At 42.2% G+C, this 21894-nt stretch overlaps 1 protein-coding gene across 1 annotated transcript in view; it reads right to left on the reverse strand.

Annotated features, from left to right (window-relative positions):
- Positions 1–355: 355 nt before the first annotated feature.
- Positions 356–21894, reverse strand: part of LOC139230150 (probable G-protein coupled receptor 139) — a 42750-nt gene continuing 21211 nt past the window's right edge. The window contains exon 3 of the mRNA XM_070861993.1: positions 356–429. Within this exon, the coding sequence (XP_070718094.1) occupies positions 356–429 (74 nt within the window). The remainder of the gene's footprint in view (positions 430–21894) is intronic.

Genomic DNA, 21894 nt, shown 5'->3' on the forward strand with positions numbered 1-21894 from the left:
TTGACAATATACTGTGGGACTGCAGGACAGTAACGGGATATGTTTCTTCGCTTGAATGGATAGCTTACAAATGGATTAGCAGTTTCTCATCCCCAATACTTCCATACCCTATGATGCTGCTGTTGAATTGTCTCACTGTCAGATACATCTTAGTGGCCAGTAGAGCTCGCAGAGCGCTGAAGAGCCGCAGCAATGGGGAGAGCAACAGTAATCCCGAGATGAAGAACTGAAGAACATCCATGATTCTGCTCTTTGCTATCTCGGGGAGCTTTATTGTGTTGACGGCACCGATTACCATAATACATCTTTCTGTCGGTGTCACCGAGATCATTTCATTCACCGGTTCATACTCACTTTATTTGGCGATTCGAATCACCCTTCTGTTGATGTATTCCAGCTCCTGGATAAACGTTGACCCAGAGGAGATTCCTGTAGGAGATGCAGAATATGATGAAATGCCCGTTTATTGTCATTCTTACATTATGTAGGTAATCGAAATACTACAGGTAAAATAAACGCACTTTCCCATGATCTAGCTTGTTGTTACTTGATCAGTTTGGCTGCGGCAGGTGTTCCGCTCAATCTTTCTCATCCTTCCACATCACCAGTTCCTAACTTGCAAGGAGATGGCATTTATGCTGTTGCTGTGAAACATGTCATGTTGATTTTACAACCTTTCTCCATTCTTCATTTTGAGATGAATATAGAGCCGACAAAGATCCCCATTGGAGCTTGACTAAATGCGGAAAATTCCCTTTGGCTCCCGTGGCTGAAGATATCAGATACACAATGGGAAGTTTTCATCAGGTCTACATGTGTGAGGACATCAGGGCCTCATTGGGAATATACCTTCTGCCTCCAGTCTGTAAGGACATCAATGTGGTCATTGTGTATAAAGATATCAGAAACACGGGAAGGTGTCCTTCTGTTCGTTGTATGAGGATATAGGAAATGCATTGATATAATATAAGAACATAAGAAATAGCAGCAGTAATAGGCTATTTGGCCCCTCGAGCCTGCGCCGTCATTCAACAAGATCATGGCTGATCTTATCAGGGGCTCAGCTCTGTATCCCTGCTGCTCCCCATAACCCATTATCACTCAAACATCTGTCTATCTCCGCCTTAAATATATTTAATGACCCGGCCTCCACAGCTTTCTGGGGCAGATAATTCCATAGATTTACAACCCTCTGAAAGAAGAAATTCTCCTCATCTCAGTTCTAAATGGGCGGATCCTTTTCTAAGTCTATGTCCCATAGTTGTAGTTCCCTTGTGAGTGGAAATATCTTCTCTGCATCCACCTTGCCAAGCCCCCTTATTAATCTTATAATTTTCAATAAGATCACCTCTCATTCTTCTGAACTCCATTGAATATAGGCCCAACCTACTCAACCTATCTTCATATGTCAATCACCTCATCTCTGGAATCCACCTAGTGAACCTTCTCTGAACAGCCTCCAATGCAAGTGTATCTTTCCTTAAATACGGAGATCAAAAACTTACGCATTACTCCAGGTGTGGCATCACAAATACCCTGCAAGTTGTAGCAGGACTTCTCTGTTTTTATACTCTTTCCCCCTTGCAAAAAAGGCCAATATTGCATTTGCCTTCCTGATTAATTGTTGTACCTGCATACTAAATTTTTGTGTTTCCTGCACAAGGACCCCCAGGTCCCTCGTAGGGCAGCATTTTCCAATTTTTCTCCACTTACATTATAATATGCTTTTCTATTACTTCTGCGAAGATGAATAACCTCATATTTCCCCACATTATACTCCATCTGCCAAAGTTTTTGCCCACTCACTTAGTCTGTCTATATCCCTTTGCAGATTTTTGTGTACTCCTCACAATTTACTTTCCCACACATCTTTGTATCACCAGGATCCTTGGCTACATTACACTCAGTCGCTTCATCCAAGTCATTAATATAGATCAGAAATATTTGAGCTCCCAGCACCGATACCTACGGCACTTCACTAGTCACTGTTTGCCAACCGGAAAATGGTACATTGATCCTGACTCTCTGTTTTCTGTTAGTTAGCCAATCCTCTATCCATGATATTATATTACCCCCAACGCAGTGACATTTTATCTTGTGCAGTAACCTCTGATGTGGCACCTTATCGAATTCCTTCTGGAAAACCCGATACACCACTTCCACTGGTTCCCACTTATTCACCCTGCTCGTTACATTCCCAAAGACCTCCAGCAAGTTTGTTAAACATGATTCCCCTTTCAGAAAACCAGGCTGACTCTGCTTGATTGAAGCACGCTTTTTCAAATGTCCAACAGTCCAAATGGCTACTGCTCCCTTATTAATGGACTCCAGCATTTTCCCAATGACAGATGTTAGGCTAACTGCTCTATCGTTTCCTCCTTTTTTTCTGTCTCCTTTTTTAAATAAGGGCGTTACATTTGCGGTTTTCCAATCTGCTGGGACCACCCCAGAATCCAGGGAATTTTGGTAGATTACAACAAATGCATTCACTATCTCTGCAGCCACTTCTCTAGACCCAAGCATGTAAGGCATCATGACCAGGGGACTTTTCCGCCTTTAGTCCCATTATTTTACCTGCTACTACTTTATCAGTGATAGTGATTGTATTTAGTACCTCCCTACCTATAGCCGCTTGATTATCCACTATTTGGATTTTTTTGTGTCTTCTACCTGGAAGACCGATATTTGTTCAATGTTTCTGCCATTTCCCTGTTCTCCATTATTAATTCCCCAGTCTCATCCTCCAGGGGACAAACATTTACTTTACCCACCCTTTTCTTTTTTATATACCTGTAGAAATTCTTACTATCTGTTTTTATATTCCGTGCTAGTTTACTTTCATAATCTATCTTCCCGCTCTTAATCATTTTTTTTGCTGGCTTTTAAACATTTCCCAATCCTCTGGCATCCCAGTAGTCTTGGCCACATTGTGTGCCTTTGTTTTCAATTTGATAACATCCCTTATTTCCTTAGTTAGCCACGGATGGTCATCCTTTCTGTTACAGTCTTTCTTTCTCATTGGAATATATTTTTGTTGCGAGTTATGACATCTTTCCTAAATGTCTGCCGCTGCTCATCAACTGTCCCATGCTTTAGTCTATTTTTCCAGTCCACTTTAGACAACTCTGCGGTCACACCTTTTGTAGTCTCCTTTATTGCAGCTTAGGACTGTGGTTTGGGAACCAACTTTCTCACCCTCCAACTGAATTTGAAATTGAACCATGTTATGCTCACTCATTCCTAGAGGATCTTTTACTACGGGATCATTTATTAATCCTGCCTCAGCACACAGTACAAGAAAGCAGGATTCCGGTCAGCATATGGGAAGATGTCTTTTCGGTACATACGTGTGTGCTGAAGTCACGTGGGCCTGGACCACCAATCACTATTCAGTATTCTCACTGATAAAAATGGGAACTCCGTTTGTATGAGTTCACATTACTAACAATGAGAATAACCCCCTGAAACACCAAAACACAGCACGATAAATAAATACACGTCATATATTTAAAATTAATTGAAATTAAATGTTGTAGAAAAAAAGTATGTTTTGGAATTGTTTTAATAGGTTAAAAATAAACTTACCTTAATGTACAAAGTTGTTGAAATAAAAATAAGTGCTTAAATTTAATTTTTGTACCTTTAAAAAAGTTTTTTGCTGGTAAAAGTAAGTCATGCGCCTGTTTTTACCAGGCATAAAAATGTTTCAAGGACATTCACTGGACATGTGCTGGGCAAATAGCCCAATTGATGTCGCGTCGATTTCCTTCCTGTGGGGATGCATTCGATCTGTCTAGAGAAATCTTGACAGATCGGAAAAGCTGGTTTTCAACGCATGCGCATCGTGCCCCCAAAAACGGCTTTTGTGATGCCTCGCCAGGTCCTTGTGCATTTTGTACGCACCCGGCAAGGCCTGAAATTTTGGCCCTATATTTAATCATTTCAGAACCAAGGTGAGTGCATGGAGTTCAGATACAGATCAGCCACGATCTAATTGAATGGTGGAACAGCTTCAAGGCGCTGAATGTCCAAAAGCTGCTCTGAAGTAACTTTTAAATATACCTAACCTCACTTCTGATTATCTATCGTTTAGTGGCTTGAAACATCTGGATGAAATTGTCCAATTTGGGGCTTGTACTTCAACATTTTCTGCCAGTATACTGTTAATGTAAATCAATCTTCGGAATTGATTAAAACTCGACCACAACAGCAAATAAATGAATTACAGGCATGCCTGATTAATTGCTTTTTGATGTGCTCAGCAAATGTGAATCCAAATTACAATAAATACCAGGGATTTTAAAATACTTGTGGTTAGACAAACCTGCAAAAATACTTCTCCATGCAATTTGATTTGATATTATTTAACTGCTTAACAAATTGAAGGCCATTCTCTCAGAACGTTAGTGATGTTCGAAGAGGCAGATGTGCGAATGACTTCATTCAGAATGCAGTGGTCACATGAGGAAAACTTTGGGCACGTTAAAAGAGAAAAGGTGATGACATTGTCTGGCTAGCAATAAAATACTGGATATGATTAGAAGATCAATGATGAAAGTAACTATTTTACGAAAGGAAGTGCTTGATGGAGAAATAGATCCTGGGTTGCTCCTCGCTTCACAATGAAAGAGTCATGGAGTAGTCCATGAGAAACTGTGCATGTAGTGGGTCATATAGATCATATAATCATAGAAAGTTACAGCACAGAAGGTAACCATTTGGCACATTGTGCCTGCACTGGCTCTTTGAAAGAGCAGTCCTGCTTAGTCGTCATCATTCCCCTCCTCGCCCAGCTTTTTGCCCATAACCCAATCAGTTCCTCATCGTCATCTATCTGTCCAACTCCTTTTTGAAATTGTTCATCAAATCCGCTTCCTCCACCATTCCAGATCCCACAAAATGTCTGAGTGAAAAGACGTCTTTTCAGCTCCCCTCTATATCTTTTGCCAATCATTTTAAATCGATAACCTCTGGTTATTGACACACTTGCAAGAGGGAATATTTTTATGCTATTCAGACCTTTCATCATATTGAAAACCTCTATTAGGTCACCTCTTCTTAACCTTCTCTGTTGCAAGGAGTACATTCCTAACTTTACCAACCGCTCCTCATAACTGAAGTCCCTAATCCCTGGTAACATCCTGGCAAACCTCCTCTGTCCCCTTTCAAAGAGTTTTACATACTCCCTGAAGTGCTGTGTCCAGGATTATCCACAATGCTCAAGTTGAGGCCTAACCAGTTATTTATAATGACTATCATTATATCTTTGCTTTTACATTCGATTCTTTTATTTATAAACATAGGTAACCAATATGATGTTTTAACCACGTTCTGAGCCTGCCTTGACACCTTTAAGAATTTGTGTGTATGGACACCAAGTGTACATCTGCACTTTTCAAAATCGTTCCATTAGTATACTGTCTTTCCACATTAGTCAACCCCCGCCCCCAAGTGCATCATTTTAGAAGGAAGTTTGAAAGCAATGAGCAAAATATTCATTAAAACTCTTATTATATTAGTTTGTTTAGATGTGAAATGTCAAACCCTGTCAATAGCGTTGAATATCAGAAACCCAAATCGCCAAAGTGCTCACCAGTAGGAATCTGGTGGAGCAGCAAGGCGCCAAAGAGGGTAGTAGAAGTAGCGGTAGTAGTAGTAGAAATGCCACATCGAACCCCATACTAATGATCGGGGAAGGAGGAGACATTTCAGATGGATTAATCATTTATGATTTAAAATTGCCTCCTTAATTTTGGAAACAAACGTTTAAATGTGTTTATAATCTTTTTAAGTGGGTTAAATGGCTCAAGTATCTCAGCATACTTTGCATTAGCAATTTTACCCGCGGGCAGATATGGAGTAAAGGGGACATTGAATCGTGTCTCTGTTTAATAACGAAGATAGCTTAGAAGTTTAAAAGATAGATAATGATTAACACCCGGGTCAAGAAATGGCGCATACCGGGATAATAGACTTGTGACTGAGACATCACATACCACAGTAAACGATGAAGATGTGCCAAAACATTCGTGTACAATGCCCAGCTTGTCCGACAAAGAGGCCGACAAGATTAGACCATGAGATAAACTACTCAAACGTGTATTCAGCAGACGTGTTCTTATGCATACTGCTGTGCGTAGGTGCAGCCTAAGGTAGCCAAATAGAATAAGAATCGAAATTGTTTATTTCAAAGGTTAAAGTGTTGTACGAACAGTCAGGAGTCCATTTCACTTAATGGTTGCCGAGAGTGCCGGAACTGATCAATCTGGGTCTGGGAACCAGGTTGTATTATTTGCTTGCCATTTAATATAATATGTGGAGCAGTTGTATAAGAATCATACTGTTATCAGTCAATGTATATAAAACTTTGTAGTTTCAAACCCCTCGGGCCTGAATCACGGAGAGGTTATTGTTCCAGGACCACCAACCGTTTGTTGCGATCGTAAACACCGATACATCCACCAACAAAGCGCGATATGCCTTAAGAGTTTCTGGATAGGAAGTTATAAACAGATATATCTGTACAACGAAAGGACGGGTGAATGCACTCGACACTGCACAAACGGAACACATGGTTAAGATCAGGAACATGCATATCAATGTTCATAGGAAGGATTCTACCAGAAGTAAAGTTCTTTGGATTCAATGAAGTGCAGGATCCAACGCACATTCTATGATAATCTTAATGGCAATACATAAAGTGGCCTCAAAAATGCCTGGAATACAATTTAGTGGAATTTCACTTGAATATCTTCCAAGTCAGTCTTCGCAAGCTTATCCGAAATTAAACTATGTGCAAGAAGCAGGAGGCCAACAGAAAGTTGATTTCCATTTCTTGAGTTTCCAGGTGTTATTAACCAGCCTCCAAGAAGCAGCGTTCCCAAATGCGAAACTAGCGGCAAGCGAGCTTGGCTCAGTGGCAGTACTGTCGCCTCTGATTGAGAAGATAATTGCTTTAAGCCGTACTTCCAAAAAACCTGAGCAGATATTTCGGTGCAGTTTTGAGAGTCCTGGATTGGTGGGCGTGTCATGTTTCAGATAATACGCTAACACGAAGCTCCATATGCCTGTGGGATGTAAGAATTCTCATGAAAAGGTTTAAAATGTTTACCCTTGTTTTCAAATCCATCCATGGTCTCGGCCCTCGCTGTCCATGTCACCTTTCTCTCTATGTCATATTCTCTGCCTTTCCACCTGTCATTTTAAAATATATTTTCGGATGTGGCCGTTGTTGGCAAGGCCGTCGCTTAGTGACCATCCATAGTTGTCCTTGAGAAATTACTGGGCAGTTTTCTTGGAAAGCTCAAGTGGTTACTTACAACCGATCCCATTGGATTCTTCGGCAGCTTCAGAGAGCAGGTACGAGTCAACCACTTTGGTGTGAGACTGGAGTCACATATAATCCAGACGAGAAAAAGAGAGCAGGTTCCCATCCCAAAAGGACATTGGTGAACCAGTTGTGATTTTATGATAATCCAACACCTTCATGGTAACTTTCTCTGATGCAATAGGTGGACGATGTCAGCCTTCTCGTGGCTTACGCTGTTACGTGATCTTAGATCCCAACAAAACTTGTTGTTAAATTTACAGAATTTTATTTCTTTTTAATTGAAGTCAAATTCTCACACTGTCATAGTGCAGTATGCACTCACATTCTCTGGAATATTAGTCCAGCTCTCTGGATTCCTAGTTCAGTAACACAACCACTACACTGTTGCTTTAGGATAATGGTTTAATTTTATAGTTGATGTCTCACTATGGATTGATTGTGTCAATTGTAGGTTGATGATTTAGTTCGGATTATTGAGTCATTGTTGGATGACTGGGTCTGTTGCCCCGCGAACACCAAACATCTATTTAAGGTGGTGGTTTAGTCTGTAGGGTGTGATCAGTTTGTGGGTATTGGATGATATTTGTGATATTTCCCTAATTTCGGCTTCATCCCCATGGGATCCATGGCAAAGTGGAAGATGGATCCAAAATTGGCTCGGAGGGAGGGAGCAAAGAACCTTGGTTGATGGGTGTTTATGTGACTGGTAGGCTGTTTCCAGTGGGATCCCACAGGGCTCAGTGCTGGATCCCTTGCTTTTTGTGGTATATATCAATGACTTGGATTTAAATGTTTGGGGTATGATTAAGACGTTTGCAGATCAAACTAAAACAAGCTATGTGGTTGTTAATGAAGTTGAAAGCTGCGGACTGCAGGAAGATAGCAATGTAATGGTCAGGTGGGCAGAAAAGTGGCAAATGGAATTCAATCCGGAGAAGTGTGAGGTAATGCATTTTGGAGGTCCAACAAGGCAGGGGAATTCACATAAAATGATACGAAACTGAAAAGTGCAGAGAAACAAAGAGACATTGGAGTGCAAGTCCACAGACCCCCGAAGGTGACAGGCCAGGTAGATAAGGCGGTTGAGGAGACCTTTTTAAGTCGAGGCATGGATTACAAGAGCAAGGAGTTTATGCTTGAACTGCATAAAACATTGGTTAGGCTGGAGCTGGAGTACTGTTTGCTGTTCTGGTCACCAAATTTCAGGCAAGATGTGATTGTACCGGAAAGGCTGCAGAGCAGATTTACAGTAATGGTGCCTGGACTGGAGAATTTTGGAGAAAGATTGGAGATGCTGGGTCTGTTTCATTTGGAACAGAGGAGGATACGGGGACACCTGATTGATGTGTCTAAAATTATGAGGGGCCTGGATAGGAAGTATCTGTTTCCCTTGTCAGAGGGGTCAACAACCAGCGAGCATAAATTTAGCGTAATTGGGGGGAAGGTTCGATGAGATATGAGGGGAAATTTCTTCATTCAGCGGGTGGTGGAGGTTTGGAACTCACTGCCAGAAAAGGTGGTAGAGGCAGAAACTCTCACAAAATTTAGTAGCTACTTGGATGTGCAGTTGAAGTGCAGTAACCTACAGGGCTACGGACCGAGAGCTACGGAGCTAGAGCTGGAATGTGGGATTAGGTTGGATAGCTCTTGTTCGACCAGTGCCGACACGATGGGCTGAAATGGCCTACTTCTATGCTGGCAATTTCTACGATTCTATGAATCCATCAGTTCAGAGCCGGGGTCAGTTTGAGCTGCCATTTTTGTTGGGGTGACACGGCCAGTTTACAACTAATATTGTAACCAATGCTCTTTACCCAACTGTTACCGAGGGGCTTTTCTCATTCCTTTGGTTTAGATGCTATGAACCTTTGTGATTGGAATAGCCTCCAAATTATGATGGGGTTTCAGACGCCAAGACCACCGAAACAAAATCTCTGCCTCTGTTTGTCTTTTCTGTCTCTCTGCCTCCTTGTTCTGCTCTTGTGTTAATCAATGGCTCAGTGGGTAGCACTTTAGTCTCTGAAACAAAAACCTGCGAGTTCAATTCGCATTGCAGAGACTTGAACACAAAAATATATGCTGACATGCCCAGTGCAGTACTGACGGATTGCTGCACTATTAGAGATGTCTTATTTTGGATTAGACGTTAAACCGAATCGATGTCTGCTCTCTCAGGTGGACACAAAAGATCCCATGTCACTATTTCAAAGAAGAGCAATAGAATTATTCCCGGTGTCCTGGTCAATATTTATTCCTCAATCAACATCACAAAAACAGATTATCTGGTCATTATCATTTCTTTTGAACAAATACTTTTGTTCTGTTTTCATGAAGGAAGACACAAATAACCTTCCAGATATACTAGGGGACCGAGAGACTAGTGAGAAGGAGGAACTGAAGGATATCCTTTTAAAGCAGTAAATTGTGTTCGGGAAATTGTTGGGATTGAAGGCCGATAAATCCATGGGGACTGATAATCTGCATCCCAGAGTGCTTAAGGAAGTGGCCATAGAAATAGTGGATGCATTGGTGGTTATTTTCCAACAGTCTATCGATTCTGGTTCAGTTCCTCTGAACTGGGGGGTAGATAATGTAACACCACTGTTTAAAAAAGGAGGGAGAGAGAAAACGGGTAATTATTAATCGGTTAGCCTGACTACATTAGTAGGGAAAATGATGGAATCAATTACTAAAGTTGAAATAGCAGCGCATTTGGAAAGCAGTGACAGGATCGGACCAAGTCAGCATGGATTTATGAAAGGGAAATCATGCTTGACAAATCTTCTGGAATTTATTGAGGATGTAACTAGCAGAGTGGACAAGGGAACACCAGTGGATGTGATGAATTTTGACTTTGAAAAGGCTTTTGACAAGGTCCCACACAAGAGATTGGTGTGCAAAATCAAAGCACATGGTATTGGAAGTAATGTACTGACGTGGATAGAGAACTCGTTGGCAGGATGGAAACAGAGAGTCGGGATAATCAGGTCCTTTTCAGAATGGCAGGCAGTGACAAGTGGAGTGCTGCAGGGCTCAGTGCTGGGATCCGAGCTCTTTACAATATGAATTAATGATTTAGAAAAAGGAACTGAGTGCAATATCTCCATGTTTGCAGATGACACGAAACTGGGTGGCGGTGTGAGCTGTGAGGAGTTTGCTAAAAGGCTGCAGGGTGACGTGGACAGGTTAGGTGAGTGGGCAAATGCACGGCAGATGCAGTATAATGTGGATAAATGTGAGGATATCAACTTTGGGGGAAAAACACGAAGGCAGAATATTAGCTGAATGGTGGCTGATAAAGAAAGGGGGAGGTGCAACGAGACCTGGGTGCCCTGGTTCATCAGTCATTGAAAGTTGGAATGCAGGTACAGCAGGCGGTGAAGAAGGCAAATGGTATGTTGTCCTTCCTAGCTCGGGGATTTGAGTATCGGAACAGGGAGGTCTTGCTGCAGTTGTACAGGGTCTTGGTGAAGCTTCACCTATAATATTGTGTTCAGTTGTCGTCTCCAATTCTGAGGAAGGACGTTCTTGCTATTGAAAGAGTGCAGCGAAGGTTCACCAGACTGATTCCCGGGATGGCTGGAGTGACATATGAGGAGAGACTGGATCAACTGGGCCTGGAGTTAGAAGGATGAGAGGGGCTCTCATAGAAACTTATAAGATTCTGACAGGACTCGACAGGTTAGATGAAGGAAGAATGTTCACGATGATGGGAAAGTCCAGAACCAGGGGACACAGTCTTAGTATAAGGGGTAGGCGATTTAGGACTGAGATGAAGAGAAACGTCTTCACTCAGGGAGTTGTTAACCTGTGGAATTACCTACCACAGATCGTTGTTGGTGCCAGTTCATTGGGTATAATCAAGAGGGTATTAGATATGGCCATTACGGCTAAAGGGATCAAGGGGCATGGAGAAAAAGCAGGAAACGGGTACTGAGGGAATGATCAGCCATGATCTTATTGAATGGTGCTGCAGGCTCGAAGGGCCGAATGGCCTACTCCTGCACCTATTTTCTATGTTTCTATGCTTCTATGTATCTACTGTGTATTTTCTGCAATGCCTAGCTTTCAGCGAGCCTGTATCTATATTTCACTTTTGACAATTCCTGATTTCCATGTAGAACGGGCCCACAGAGAGAGAGTGGACCTGTGTGCGAGCAGCAGCGGGAGTGAGGCAAGGCAGAGCCCTTAAAAGCAGCGCGGCAAGTGCAGGTTCGACAGAGGCAGTGGAACTCTGCGCGAGCAGCAACGGGAGCTGAGGCAAGGCAGAGCGCTTCGAAGCAAGGATCAACAGACAACATTCGAAAGGAACATCGGAGTTTTAAAGTGACGTCACACACACGGAATTTTAAATGGCGTTACAAAGGTTTCCCGTTGCATCTGTGTGCGGACAATCGAGAGTTGCCTGTACTAACAGCAGCAAATTTTGTTAAACCATGTTTCTGCTGCCAGCATGAAGTGCGCAGACCCGGTGAAGCATCACAAAAGCCGGTTTTCAGGGCGTGATGTGCATGTGCCGAACACAGGCTTTTCGGCTCTGTCAAGACTTTTCTTGACAGACTCTCCGCATCCCCGGGAGAAGGACATTCTCACCGGAGAGATACGGCTATTTGCACAACTCATGCACAGCAAATGGCCTTCAAACATTTATGCTTGGCAAAAGCAGGTGTCTTGCTTACTTTTACCAGCATAAGTGTTTTAAAACATATAAAAATTGAATTTAAACACTCATTTTTTAATTAAAATCCCTGTGCATTTTAACACTATTAAAATACATTAACAAAATCCATAAAATATATATTTTTTCTAAAACATTTCATTACATTTAATTTCAATTAATTTTAAACACGTGAGGTCATTTATTTATTTATTAAGCTGTATTTTGGTGTTTTAGGGGTTTTCTCATTGATGAGGATGGGAGGCCGGACAAACAGATCTCCCATTTTATCAATGCAAATACTGTATAGTGATTGGTGGTCCACGCCCACGTGACTCCAGGTTGTGTGTAAGTACCTGAAAGGACTCTCCCCGTGCGCTGCACAGCGAATCTAGGTCTGCGACCGTGATCTCTACATTCCTCCGGGACCACCAGGCACTTTTGTAGATTGTATTTGGGTTGAAAGCGATCGTACGAAGGAAGCCTCTTACCACAATTTTCCCCCCATTATGTCTCAGCACATGACGCCATTGGACTGCGACTTCTGAATGTAAAGTTGGCCCATCCAGGAATGTAGTGGGTTGGAGCCGGGAGCTATATTTTCAAAATTTTACCCCTCCCATGCAATTTGTGCATTGGACCATGCGGTTGAAAATCTCACCATGTGTCTGGATACATAACGTTCTTATGCACATTCAGTTGCACCTCCTTTCCTTCTCTCCTTTTACTGTTAAAGCAAGGTGAGAATGTCCTGTGCCTTAGAAACACAACGGAAATATGTATCCTTGGAGTCTGCAACTCCCTCCCCCAAAATCTGTTGAGACTATGTCATTTGGCTTCCATAGCAAGATAGTTGGAATCGAAAGGATGGAGGTTATGTTACGGATGAACAGTGCTCTGGTTTGACCCCATCTGGAGAACTGCGTTAATTTCTGAGCACTGTACCTCAGAAAGGTATATTGGCCTTGGAACAGTGCAGCGCAGGATCACCAGAATGATACCTGCGCTAAATGGTTAAATTAAGAGGACTTTATTCATAGAATGCTTTAGAACATTGGAGTTTAAAGGGTGATCAAATTGAAGTATTTAAGATGATCAAATATGTTGATATGATAGATAGAGATAAACTATCCTGGAAACGTTTCAAGGACACCCTCAAAGCCTCCTTAATAAAATGCAACATCCCCACCAACAGCTGGGAGTCCCTGGCCAAAAACAGCCCGAAGTGGAGGAACAGCATCCCAGAGGGCGCTGGCACCTCGAGTCTCACGCCGAGAGCATGCAGAAAGTAAGCGCAGGCAGCAGAAGGAGCATTTGGCAAACCAGACTCCCCATCCACCCTTCCCTTCAACCTCTGTCTGTCCCACCTGTGACAGACTGTAAAGCCCATATTGGTCTGTTTGGTCACCGAAGAACTGACTTTTAGAATGGAATCAAGTCTTCCTCGATTTCGAGGGATTGCCTATGCTTTCCTCTGGTGGGAGAACAATGGAGAATGAGCTTAAAATTATAAATCGGCCGTTCAAACGTGAGGTCAAAATCATTTCTTCACACAGAAGAGTAGAAATCTGGTATTATCACACCCATAAAGCTGTTGAAGCAAGATCAATTGAAAAATTGAAAAGTGTGATTGATAGAATTTTTATTTAAGGGTATTAAGAATTACAGAACCAAGGTAGACAGATAGAGTTACGATGCAGAGCAGCCATGATCTACTTGGATGGAAGAACAGGCTGGAGGGGCTGAATAGCCTCCGCCTGTTTTAAGTTCCAGCGTTCTTATGTTCTATGAGATAATTTCTTCAAACTAAAGCTACTCCACTTATTTAAATATCAAACTAATTACACAAAAGAAAGTTCGCCTCCAATCTCTGATCATCAGAATGGGTGCAAATGTGACAGCTGCACCAGTGGATTCGTTACCACCTCTGTGCATCTGCACATTCCGACCAGTGAGCTCTTTGGTGAGTTAATGTTCCTGATGCTTGACATTACAAAAGTGAATGCAGGTCTGACAGTTGATCTTCTTAACACAGCTCCATCATCTGATTTGAAATAAAGATTTCCTCGCCAGTGTAAAACGTCCTCAGATATTGCTCAATCTGCAGAGTAGCTAATAGCATATTCCCTGAATCCAAGAGCATAGCAAACAGTTATAAGAGTAGAGCATTTAGCCGCTTGAGCCTGTTCCCCATTTTTACAATCGTAGCAGATCTATAGCATTTACCTGCTTTTGCTCCCTATCCTTGAATACCTGTACCGAACAAACCTCCATTGATCTCTGTCTTGACAGCAAACAATGTCCCCAGCCCTGTCATGTTTCATATTTCTGCTACACTTTGTGTGAAAAATTCCTCCTGGATTCTGCTTCTGACGTCTCCTTGATCTTAATGTACCTATCTAATCATTTTAATATTTAAACACCTCGATAAGATCACCCTCAGTCTTCTAAACTTAAGAGAATGCAAGTCAAGTTTATGATTTCTGTCCTCATAATTGAACCAATTCAGACCCGTATTAGGGTTAACTTTTTCAAACCCCTGAGCCTATTCTGCCGTTCTATTCGATCAGTAGACCCTAACTGAACTGTATGTTAACTCCATTTACCTGCCTTGATTCCATATCCCGTAATACCGATAAGCAAATCGAGTTAAGAGCGTTGGTTTTCACATTTTCAATTGGCCGAGACTCAGGTCAGTTTTTTTGAGAGTTCCAGATTTCCGGTACCCTTTGTGTGAATAAATGCTTCTTGAAATCACGTCTGAACTGTTGAGCTCTATTTTACGTTATGCCCCGTTGTTGTCGACTCACAGACCCGAGGAAATACGCTATCTTTATCTACTCTATCATATCATACCATCATCTTAAACACCCCAATTAAATCACCGATTAATCTTCTTTATTCAAGGGAACACAAGCCTAGCCTGTGAAAACTGTTCTTGTAATTTAACCGTTTTAACCCCGGGTCAGTCTGGGCTGTACCGACTCCAGGCCAATATTTCCTTCCTGAGGTTCCCAAAACAGAAGGCAGTACTACAGAGATGGTGTGTTCAAGACTATAACCAATTGACGCATAACGTTCTTCAATTTTAATCCCACTCTCCCTTACATTAAGGGCAACATTTCAGTCGCCTTTTCGATTTATTTTCGTAACTGTCTAATAGCTTTCAACGACTTGCGTACCAACACAAACCGAAGAGATATTCCACATCTCTTTGCTCACATTGAACTCGAGTTGCCATATTTTTGCCCACTCACTGAATCTGTCTATCTCCCTTTGCAATTTCCACACCCAACTCCTACATAACACCCTTACCAACTTGTGCCAGCTGCCTAAATCTCAATTCCTATATCCACCTAAATAATAAATGTGGTGAAAAGTTGAGATCCGAGAAGAGATAACTGTGGAACAGCACTTATCACATCTCGAGAATCAGAGTATGCACTCTTTAGCCCCACTCCCTTCTTTGCCATTGCTACATGCTTCATTGCCTGAAAGGATGGTAGAAGCAGAAATCTTCATCACATTTTAAAAGTACTTGTATATGCACTTGATGTGCCGTAAGCTACAGGGCGATGGTCCCAGAGCTCGATCTTGGGATTAGGCTGGGTATCTCTTTGTCAGCCGGCACAGATACGATTGGTTGAATCGCCTCTTTCTGTGGTGTAAATTGCTATGATTCTATATACAGAATCATAAAGTACAACAGTGTAACCTGTAGTTATGTGGTTGTCTAGATGATCCAAAACATCAGCGCACTCTGTGTATAAGTTGTGGAGTGGTAAGCTCGTTTAGTGGTTAGGTGAGCTGCTATCAATAGTTCGGCATACTCATGAATGTCTTTCAGCTTGTTCATTACACTTCGGACATCCTCACACATCAGCGTTCATTACCAACTCCTCTAACCTTGAAACTTTGAAATCCTCAATATTTTGCCAAAAGTACTTTATCGCCAGCCACACTACATAAAATTCCCCCAGACGTATTGGCGTAAATACATAAAACCTTCACATTCACCGCTTCGCGGCAGCTGTCACAAATATCAACACTGGTCAAAGCGTTGTGAAGATTCACTTACTGTCAGACAAACTTTCACCGCTGTGTTTTGTTATTAGAACCGATGTGATGAGATTCAGTGCGGCAGTGAGGAGTATCACCACCTTCCGCCGAAAGGGAAAAGGCTGGGTAGATTCAGGGAAAGGAGGTGAGGCGATGCATGGGTAGACCTCCCCCATCGAACTGATCGGTTGGCGCCTCCAGCTGACATACCCAACAATTAACTCCGAGTGCATCTGGCTATTTTAATCGCACAAACAATTTCATATTGAGAGTAAATGGATTCCTGACATCACGTATGAACTGTCCAGCTCTATTTTATGTTATGCCCGCCTTGTAATGGACTCAAACACCTGAGGAAATAAGTTATCTTTATCTCATCTATCATAGCCTTCAATCATCTTAACTACCCCAATTGGATCACCCTTTAATCTTCTTTACTCGAGGGAACACTACCATAACATATACAACCTCTCCTCATAATTGAACCGTTTTAGCCCAATGTCAGTCTGGGCTGCACCCACTCCAGGCCAATAGTTCCTTCCTGAGGGGCCCAAAACAGAAGGAAGTACTACAGAGGTGGTGTGCCCAACATTATAAACAATTGATGCATAACCTTCTCCACATTATTAACCAGCTCCCCTAACATTAAAGACAACATTTCATGAGCCTTTTCGATTGCTTTTTGTATCTGTCCAATAACTTTCAATTATTTACATACCAATATACACCGAAGAGATATAGCCTCCCATTTCTCTTTGCCCACATTGAACTCTATTTGCTATAGTTTTGACCACTCACTTAATCTGTCTTTGTCACTTTGCAACTTCTGCTTCCAACACCATGACTTGCCACCCTTCCCAAGTTTGTGCCAGTTGCCTAAGTCTCAACTCATATATCCAAGTTAATAGTAAACGACGTGAAATGTTGAGCTCCGACAGCAGACCCCTGTGGAACATCACTTATCACTTCTCAACAATCAGAGTATGTATCCTTTAGCCTCACTCTCTTCTTTTTAACAGCATTGCCTTTTCTACATGCCTCACTGTTCTCTGTACTTATGCATCCCGAAGCTGCAGCATTGATATCAATATGTCTGTAGTTAATTCTCAACTTTTGTTTAAACAGCATGCGGATCCCTGGACATTATCAATTGAGATGCATAGCACCAAGCAAATACTTCAAGCTAATGCAGTATAAATCACTGCTGAGTCCTGAGCTGGTGTACTGTGACCGATTTTGGCATCCCACACTGCAGGAAGGATTGCAGTTCCTTCGAGAGAGTGCTGAAAGATTTATTAGAATTATGTCGGGGATGACGTACTTCAGTTATGTCTTAGTTCAGACGAGGTCAGTTTTAATAGAGCTGTTTAAAATTATGAAATATTTTTACAGTGTCGATAGGGATAACGTGTTTCCACTGCCAGGACTGTCTGTAACCAGAGGACAGGGCTTGAAGATAATTGGCGAAAGAACGATTTAAGGATGAGTAGAAATGGTTAAATGCAGCGAATTGTTATGATCTGCGTGCACTGCCTGAAATTGTGGTGGAAGCAGATCAAATAGTAAATTTTGAAAGTCCATTGGACATGTAATTGAATGTGAGAACTGCACGGCAATGGGAAGCTGACAGCAGAGTGGGACTAATGGAACAGCTCCTTCAAAGAGCCCGTTCAAGCACCATGTGCGAATGCCCTCCTTCTGTGCTGTATGATTCTATCATTATTTGCTGTTTCTTATTCTACCGGGAGAGTTTCCATTCCCTGCTCTCTCTTAATATGTCCTTTCTTTCAATTGCCGTAATGTTGTATTTTATGGAAATTACTACCACTTCTCCTTTCACTATTTGCTACGCTTTCTAAGGACCACACAGCCTCAAATATTAAGTTCCCATTATTGAGGAGCTGAGCAGGACCTGTTCTCTCCATGTCGCTTCCTTTCCTATATCAATTCCATTCATCGTTCGTCATCCGATCTCTCCCTCGATTTTGTTGACAGCGCCGCAATAAAATCTACTTTCCTGTTTCAATTCGCCCACGTTTCCTGTACAAGTTTACCGTCACCGGATCATTGATTTTTTTTTTCAAACGTTAATGGCCACATCTTCGAACACGAGTCACATGCTTATTGAGTTGCCTTCGGCTCAGGAGACAGGACAATGCTCGTCGTAGAGATTCTGAGGGAAATTATTTCCACAGCTTTGTTTAACGGAAGCTTTTGTAAGATCTAATAAGATTACAAACAAATTGAATTCAATTTGCTGAGCAAGTCACAATGCACGTCATGAAAAAAGGAGCTAATTGGATTTGATTGAGTTTTCCGGTTGGTGCTGTGACAAATTCTCAAAATTGATTAACGATTGTATTGCTCTTGGTAACCAATAAATACACGTTCAGCTGGGTCACACTGTTTCCTGCAACTACTTACAACCAGTAACAGTTCCATAATGCCCGATACATGAATGGCAATGAGGCTTTATTTCCATGATCTCCGCCTGAATACTCCCTTTACGCTGCTCTGCTGCTGAAGTACAGTTCGACGTCTCAGCCAAATGCACCGTCCTTCCTTTGTGAGGGGACAAAGCGGCGGTAATTTTAACATCGCTCGCAGGGCGAGAAACCCACGGGGAGGTCGATTTTACCTCCAGCCCAATAGTGAAGTTCATGTAGAGTTAGATATGGTGGGAAGTAAAACTAACATTCACGCTGATCCCGTGCGGTTGCCGACAAATGAATTTGGGTAAAATTGCCGTCGTCACATCAAACTGTATCTGGGTTGAACCCATCCGCCGTACAGGGTTAATTTTCAGACGGGGACATTTATATTTGACCACGGAAATTTCACCCCGCCTGAATTTGACATTTCCCAAAGCCTTGGACACTGAATTTAATTGTGAAATCCCGAACGTCCAAAGATCAAAACAGGAACATCTGCTTTATAATGGTTCTTTTCCAGAGAGCCCACAAATTCCCTGACTGTGCCACCAGAAAAAGTTTTTACAATAATATCATTATTTGCGCTAATTTTCAACAAGAGTGGAACATTCCTGCTCATCCGCGTTTCAGGCGCATCTTGAACTGGTCTGGAACCCTTTTTGTCATCGCCATTTCAGGCTCGATTTCCCCGACATCGACAGGCGCGGTGCAGCCAGGGTTGATGGCGGTTCCAGCCCGTTCTGCAGAATGATTTTCCTCTTATTGAGCACTGTTCCTGGCCAATTGAAGGAAGTGTGTCTGATGACGCCATTGGTTGAGGTCTCATCAGCCGGTTGTTTTAAAGGGACGACGTGCTGTCAGTGTTCTACAGCATTGAGCTGCTGCAAACACTGACAAGCCCTGCACAAAAATGCGCGGCTGAACATAGGCTCTTCCATGGCTCCATCCAAAACCCTATGGGCGGAGTTACAGCACGCATGGGTGTAAGAACATTCGAACATAACCACAAAAGAATTAGGAACAGGAGTAGGCTATCTACTCCCTCGAGCCTGCTCCGCGACTCAACAAGATCATGGCTGATCTGGCCGTGGACTCAGCTCCACTTACCCGCCCGCTCCCCATTACCCTTAATTCCTTTATTGGTTAAAAATCTATCTATCTGTGATTTGAATACGTTCAATGAGCTGGCCTCAACTGCTTCCCTGGGCAGAGAATTCCACAGATTCATAACCCTCTGGGAGAGGAAATTCCTTCTCAACTCGGTTTTAAATTGGCTCCCCCGTATTTTGAGGCTGTGCCCCCTAGTTCTAGTCTCCCCGTCCAGTGGAAACAACCTCTCTGCCTCTATCTTGTCTATCCCTTTCATTATTTTCAATGTTTCGATAAGATCACACTTCATCCTACTGAACTCCAAAAGTAAACTCCCAGTCTACTCAATCTATCATCATAAGGTAACCCCCTCATCTCCGGAATCATTTCATGAGCCTTTTCGATTGTTTTTTGTATCTGTCTAATAACTTTCAATGAATTATGTACCAATATACACCGAAGAGATATAGCCTCCCATTTCTCTTTGCTCACATTGAACTCTATTTGCTATAGTTTTGACCACTCACTTAATTTGTCTTTGTCACCTTGCAACTTCTGCTTCCAACACCATGACTTGCCACCCTTCCCAAGTTTGTGCCAGTTGCCTAAGACTCAATTTATATATCCAAGTTAATAGTAAATGACGTGAAATTTTGAGCTCCGACAGCAGACCCCTGTGGAACATCACTTTTCACTTCACAACAATCAGAGTATGTATCCTTTAGCCTCACTCTCTTCTTTTTAACAGCATTGCCTTTTCTACATGCCTATCTGTTCTCTGCACTTATGCAATCCGAAGCTGCAGCATTGATATCAATATGTCTGTCGTTAATTTGCAACTTTTGTTAAAACAGCATGAGGATCCCTGGACATTATCAATTGAGATGCATAGCACCAAGCAAATACTTCAAGCTAATGCAGTATAAATCACTGCTGAGTCCTGAGCTGGTGTACTGTGACCGATTTTGGCATCCCACACTGCAGGAAGGATTGCAGTTCCTTCGAGAGAGTGCTGAAAGATTTATTAGAATTATGTCGGGGATGACGTACTTCAGTTATGTCTTAGTTCAGATGAGGTCAGTTTTAATAGAGCTGTTTAAAATTATGAAATATTTTTATAGTGTCGATAGGGATAACGTGTTTCCACTGCCAGGACTGTCTGTAACCAGAGGACAAGGCTTGAAGATAATTGGCGAAAGAACGATTTTAGGGATGAGCAGAAATGGTTTAATGCAGCGAATTGTTATGATCTGCGTGCACTGCCTGAAATTGTGGTGGAAGCAGATCAAATAGTAACTTTTGAAAGTCCATTGGACATGTAATTGTAAGTGAGAACTGCACAGCAATGGGAATCTGACAGCAGAGTGGGACTAATGGAACAGCTCCTTGAAAGAGCCGGTTCAAGCACCATGGGCGAATGCCCTCCTTCTGTGCTGTATGATTCTACCATTATTTGCTGTTTCTTATTCTACCGGGAGAGTTTCCATTCCCTGCTCTCTCTTAATGTGTCCTTTCTTTCAATTGCAGTAATGTTGTATTTTATGGAAATTACGACCACTTCTCCTTTCACTATTTGCTACGCTTTCAAAGGACCACACAGCCTCAAATATTAAGTTCCCATTATTGAGGAGCTGAACAGGACCTGTTCTCTCCATGTCGCTTCCTTTCCTATATCAATTCCATTCATCGTTCGTCATCCGATCTCTCCCTCGATTTTGTTGACAGCGCCGCAATAAAATCTACTTTCCTGTTTCAATTCGCCCACGTTTCCTGTACAAGTTTACCGTCACCGTATCATTGATTTTTTTTTTCAAACGTTAATGGCCACATCTTCGAACACGAGTCACATGCTTATTGAGTGGCCTTCGGCTCAGGAGACGGGTCAATGCTCGTCGTTGAGATTCTGAGGGAAATTATTTCCACATCTTTGTTTAACGGAAGCTTTTGTAAGATCTAATAAGATTACAAACAAATTGAATTCAATTTGCTGAGCAAGTCACAATGCACGTCATGAAAAAAGGAGCCAATTGGATTTGATTGAGTTTTCCAGTTGGTGCTGTGACAAGTTCTGAAAATTGATTAACGATTGTATTGCTCTTGGTAACCAATAAATACACTTTCAGCTGGGTCACACTGTTTCCTGCAACTACTTACAACCAGTAACAGTTCCATAATGCCCGATACATGAATGGCAATGAGGCTTCATTTCCATGATCTCCGCCTGAATACTCCCTTTACGCTTCTCTGCTGCTGAAGTACGGTTCGACGTCTCAGCCAAATGCACCGTCCTTCCTTTGTGAGGGGACAAAGCGGCGGTAATTTTAACA

This window comes from Pristiophorus japonicus, chromosome 19 (assembly GCF_044704955.1).
Source record: "Pristiophorus japonicus isolate sPriJap1 chromosome 19, sPriJap1.hap1, whole genome shotgun sequence".
Lineage (NCBI taxonomy): Eukaryota > Metazoa > Chordata > Chondrichthyes > Pristiophoridae > Pristiophorus > Pristiophorus japonicus.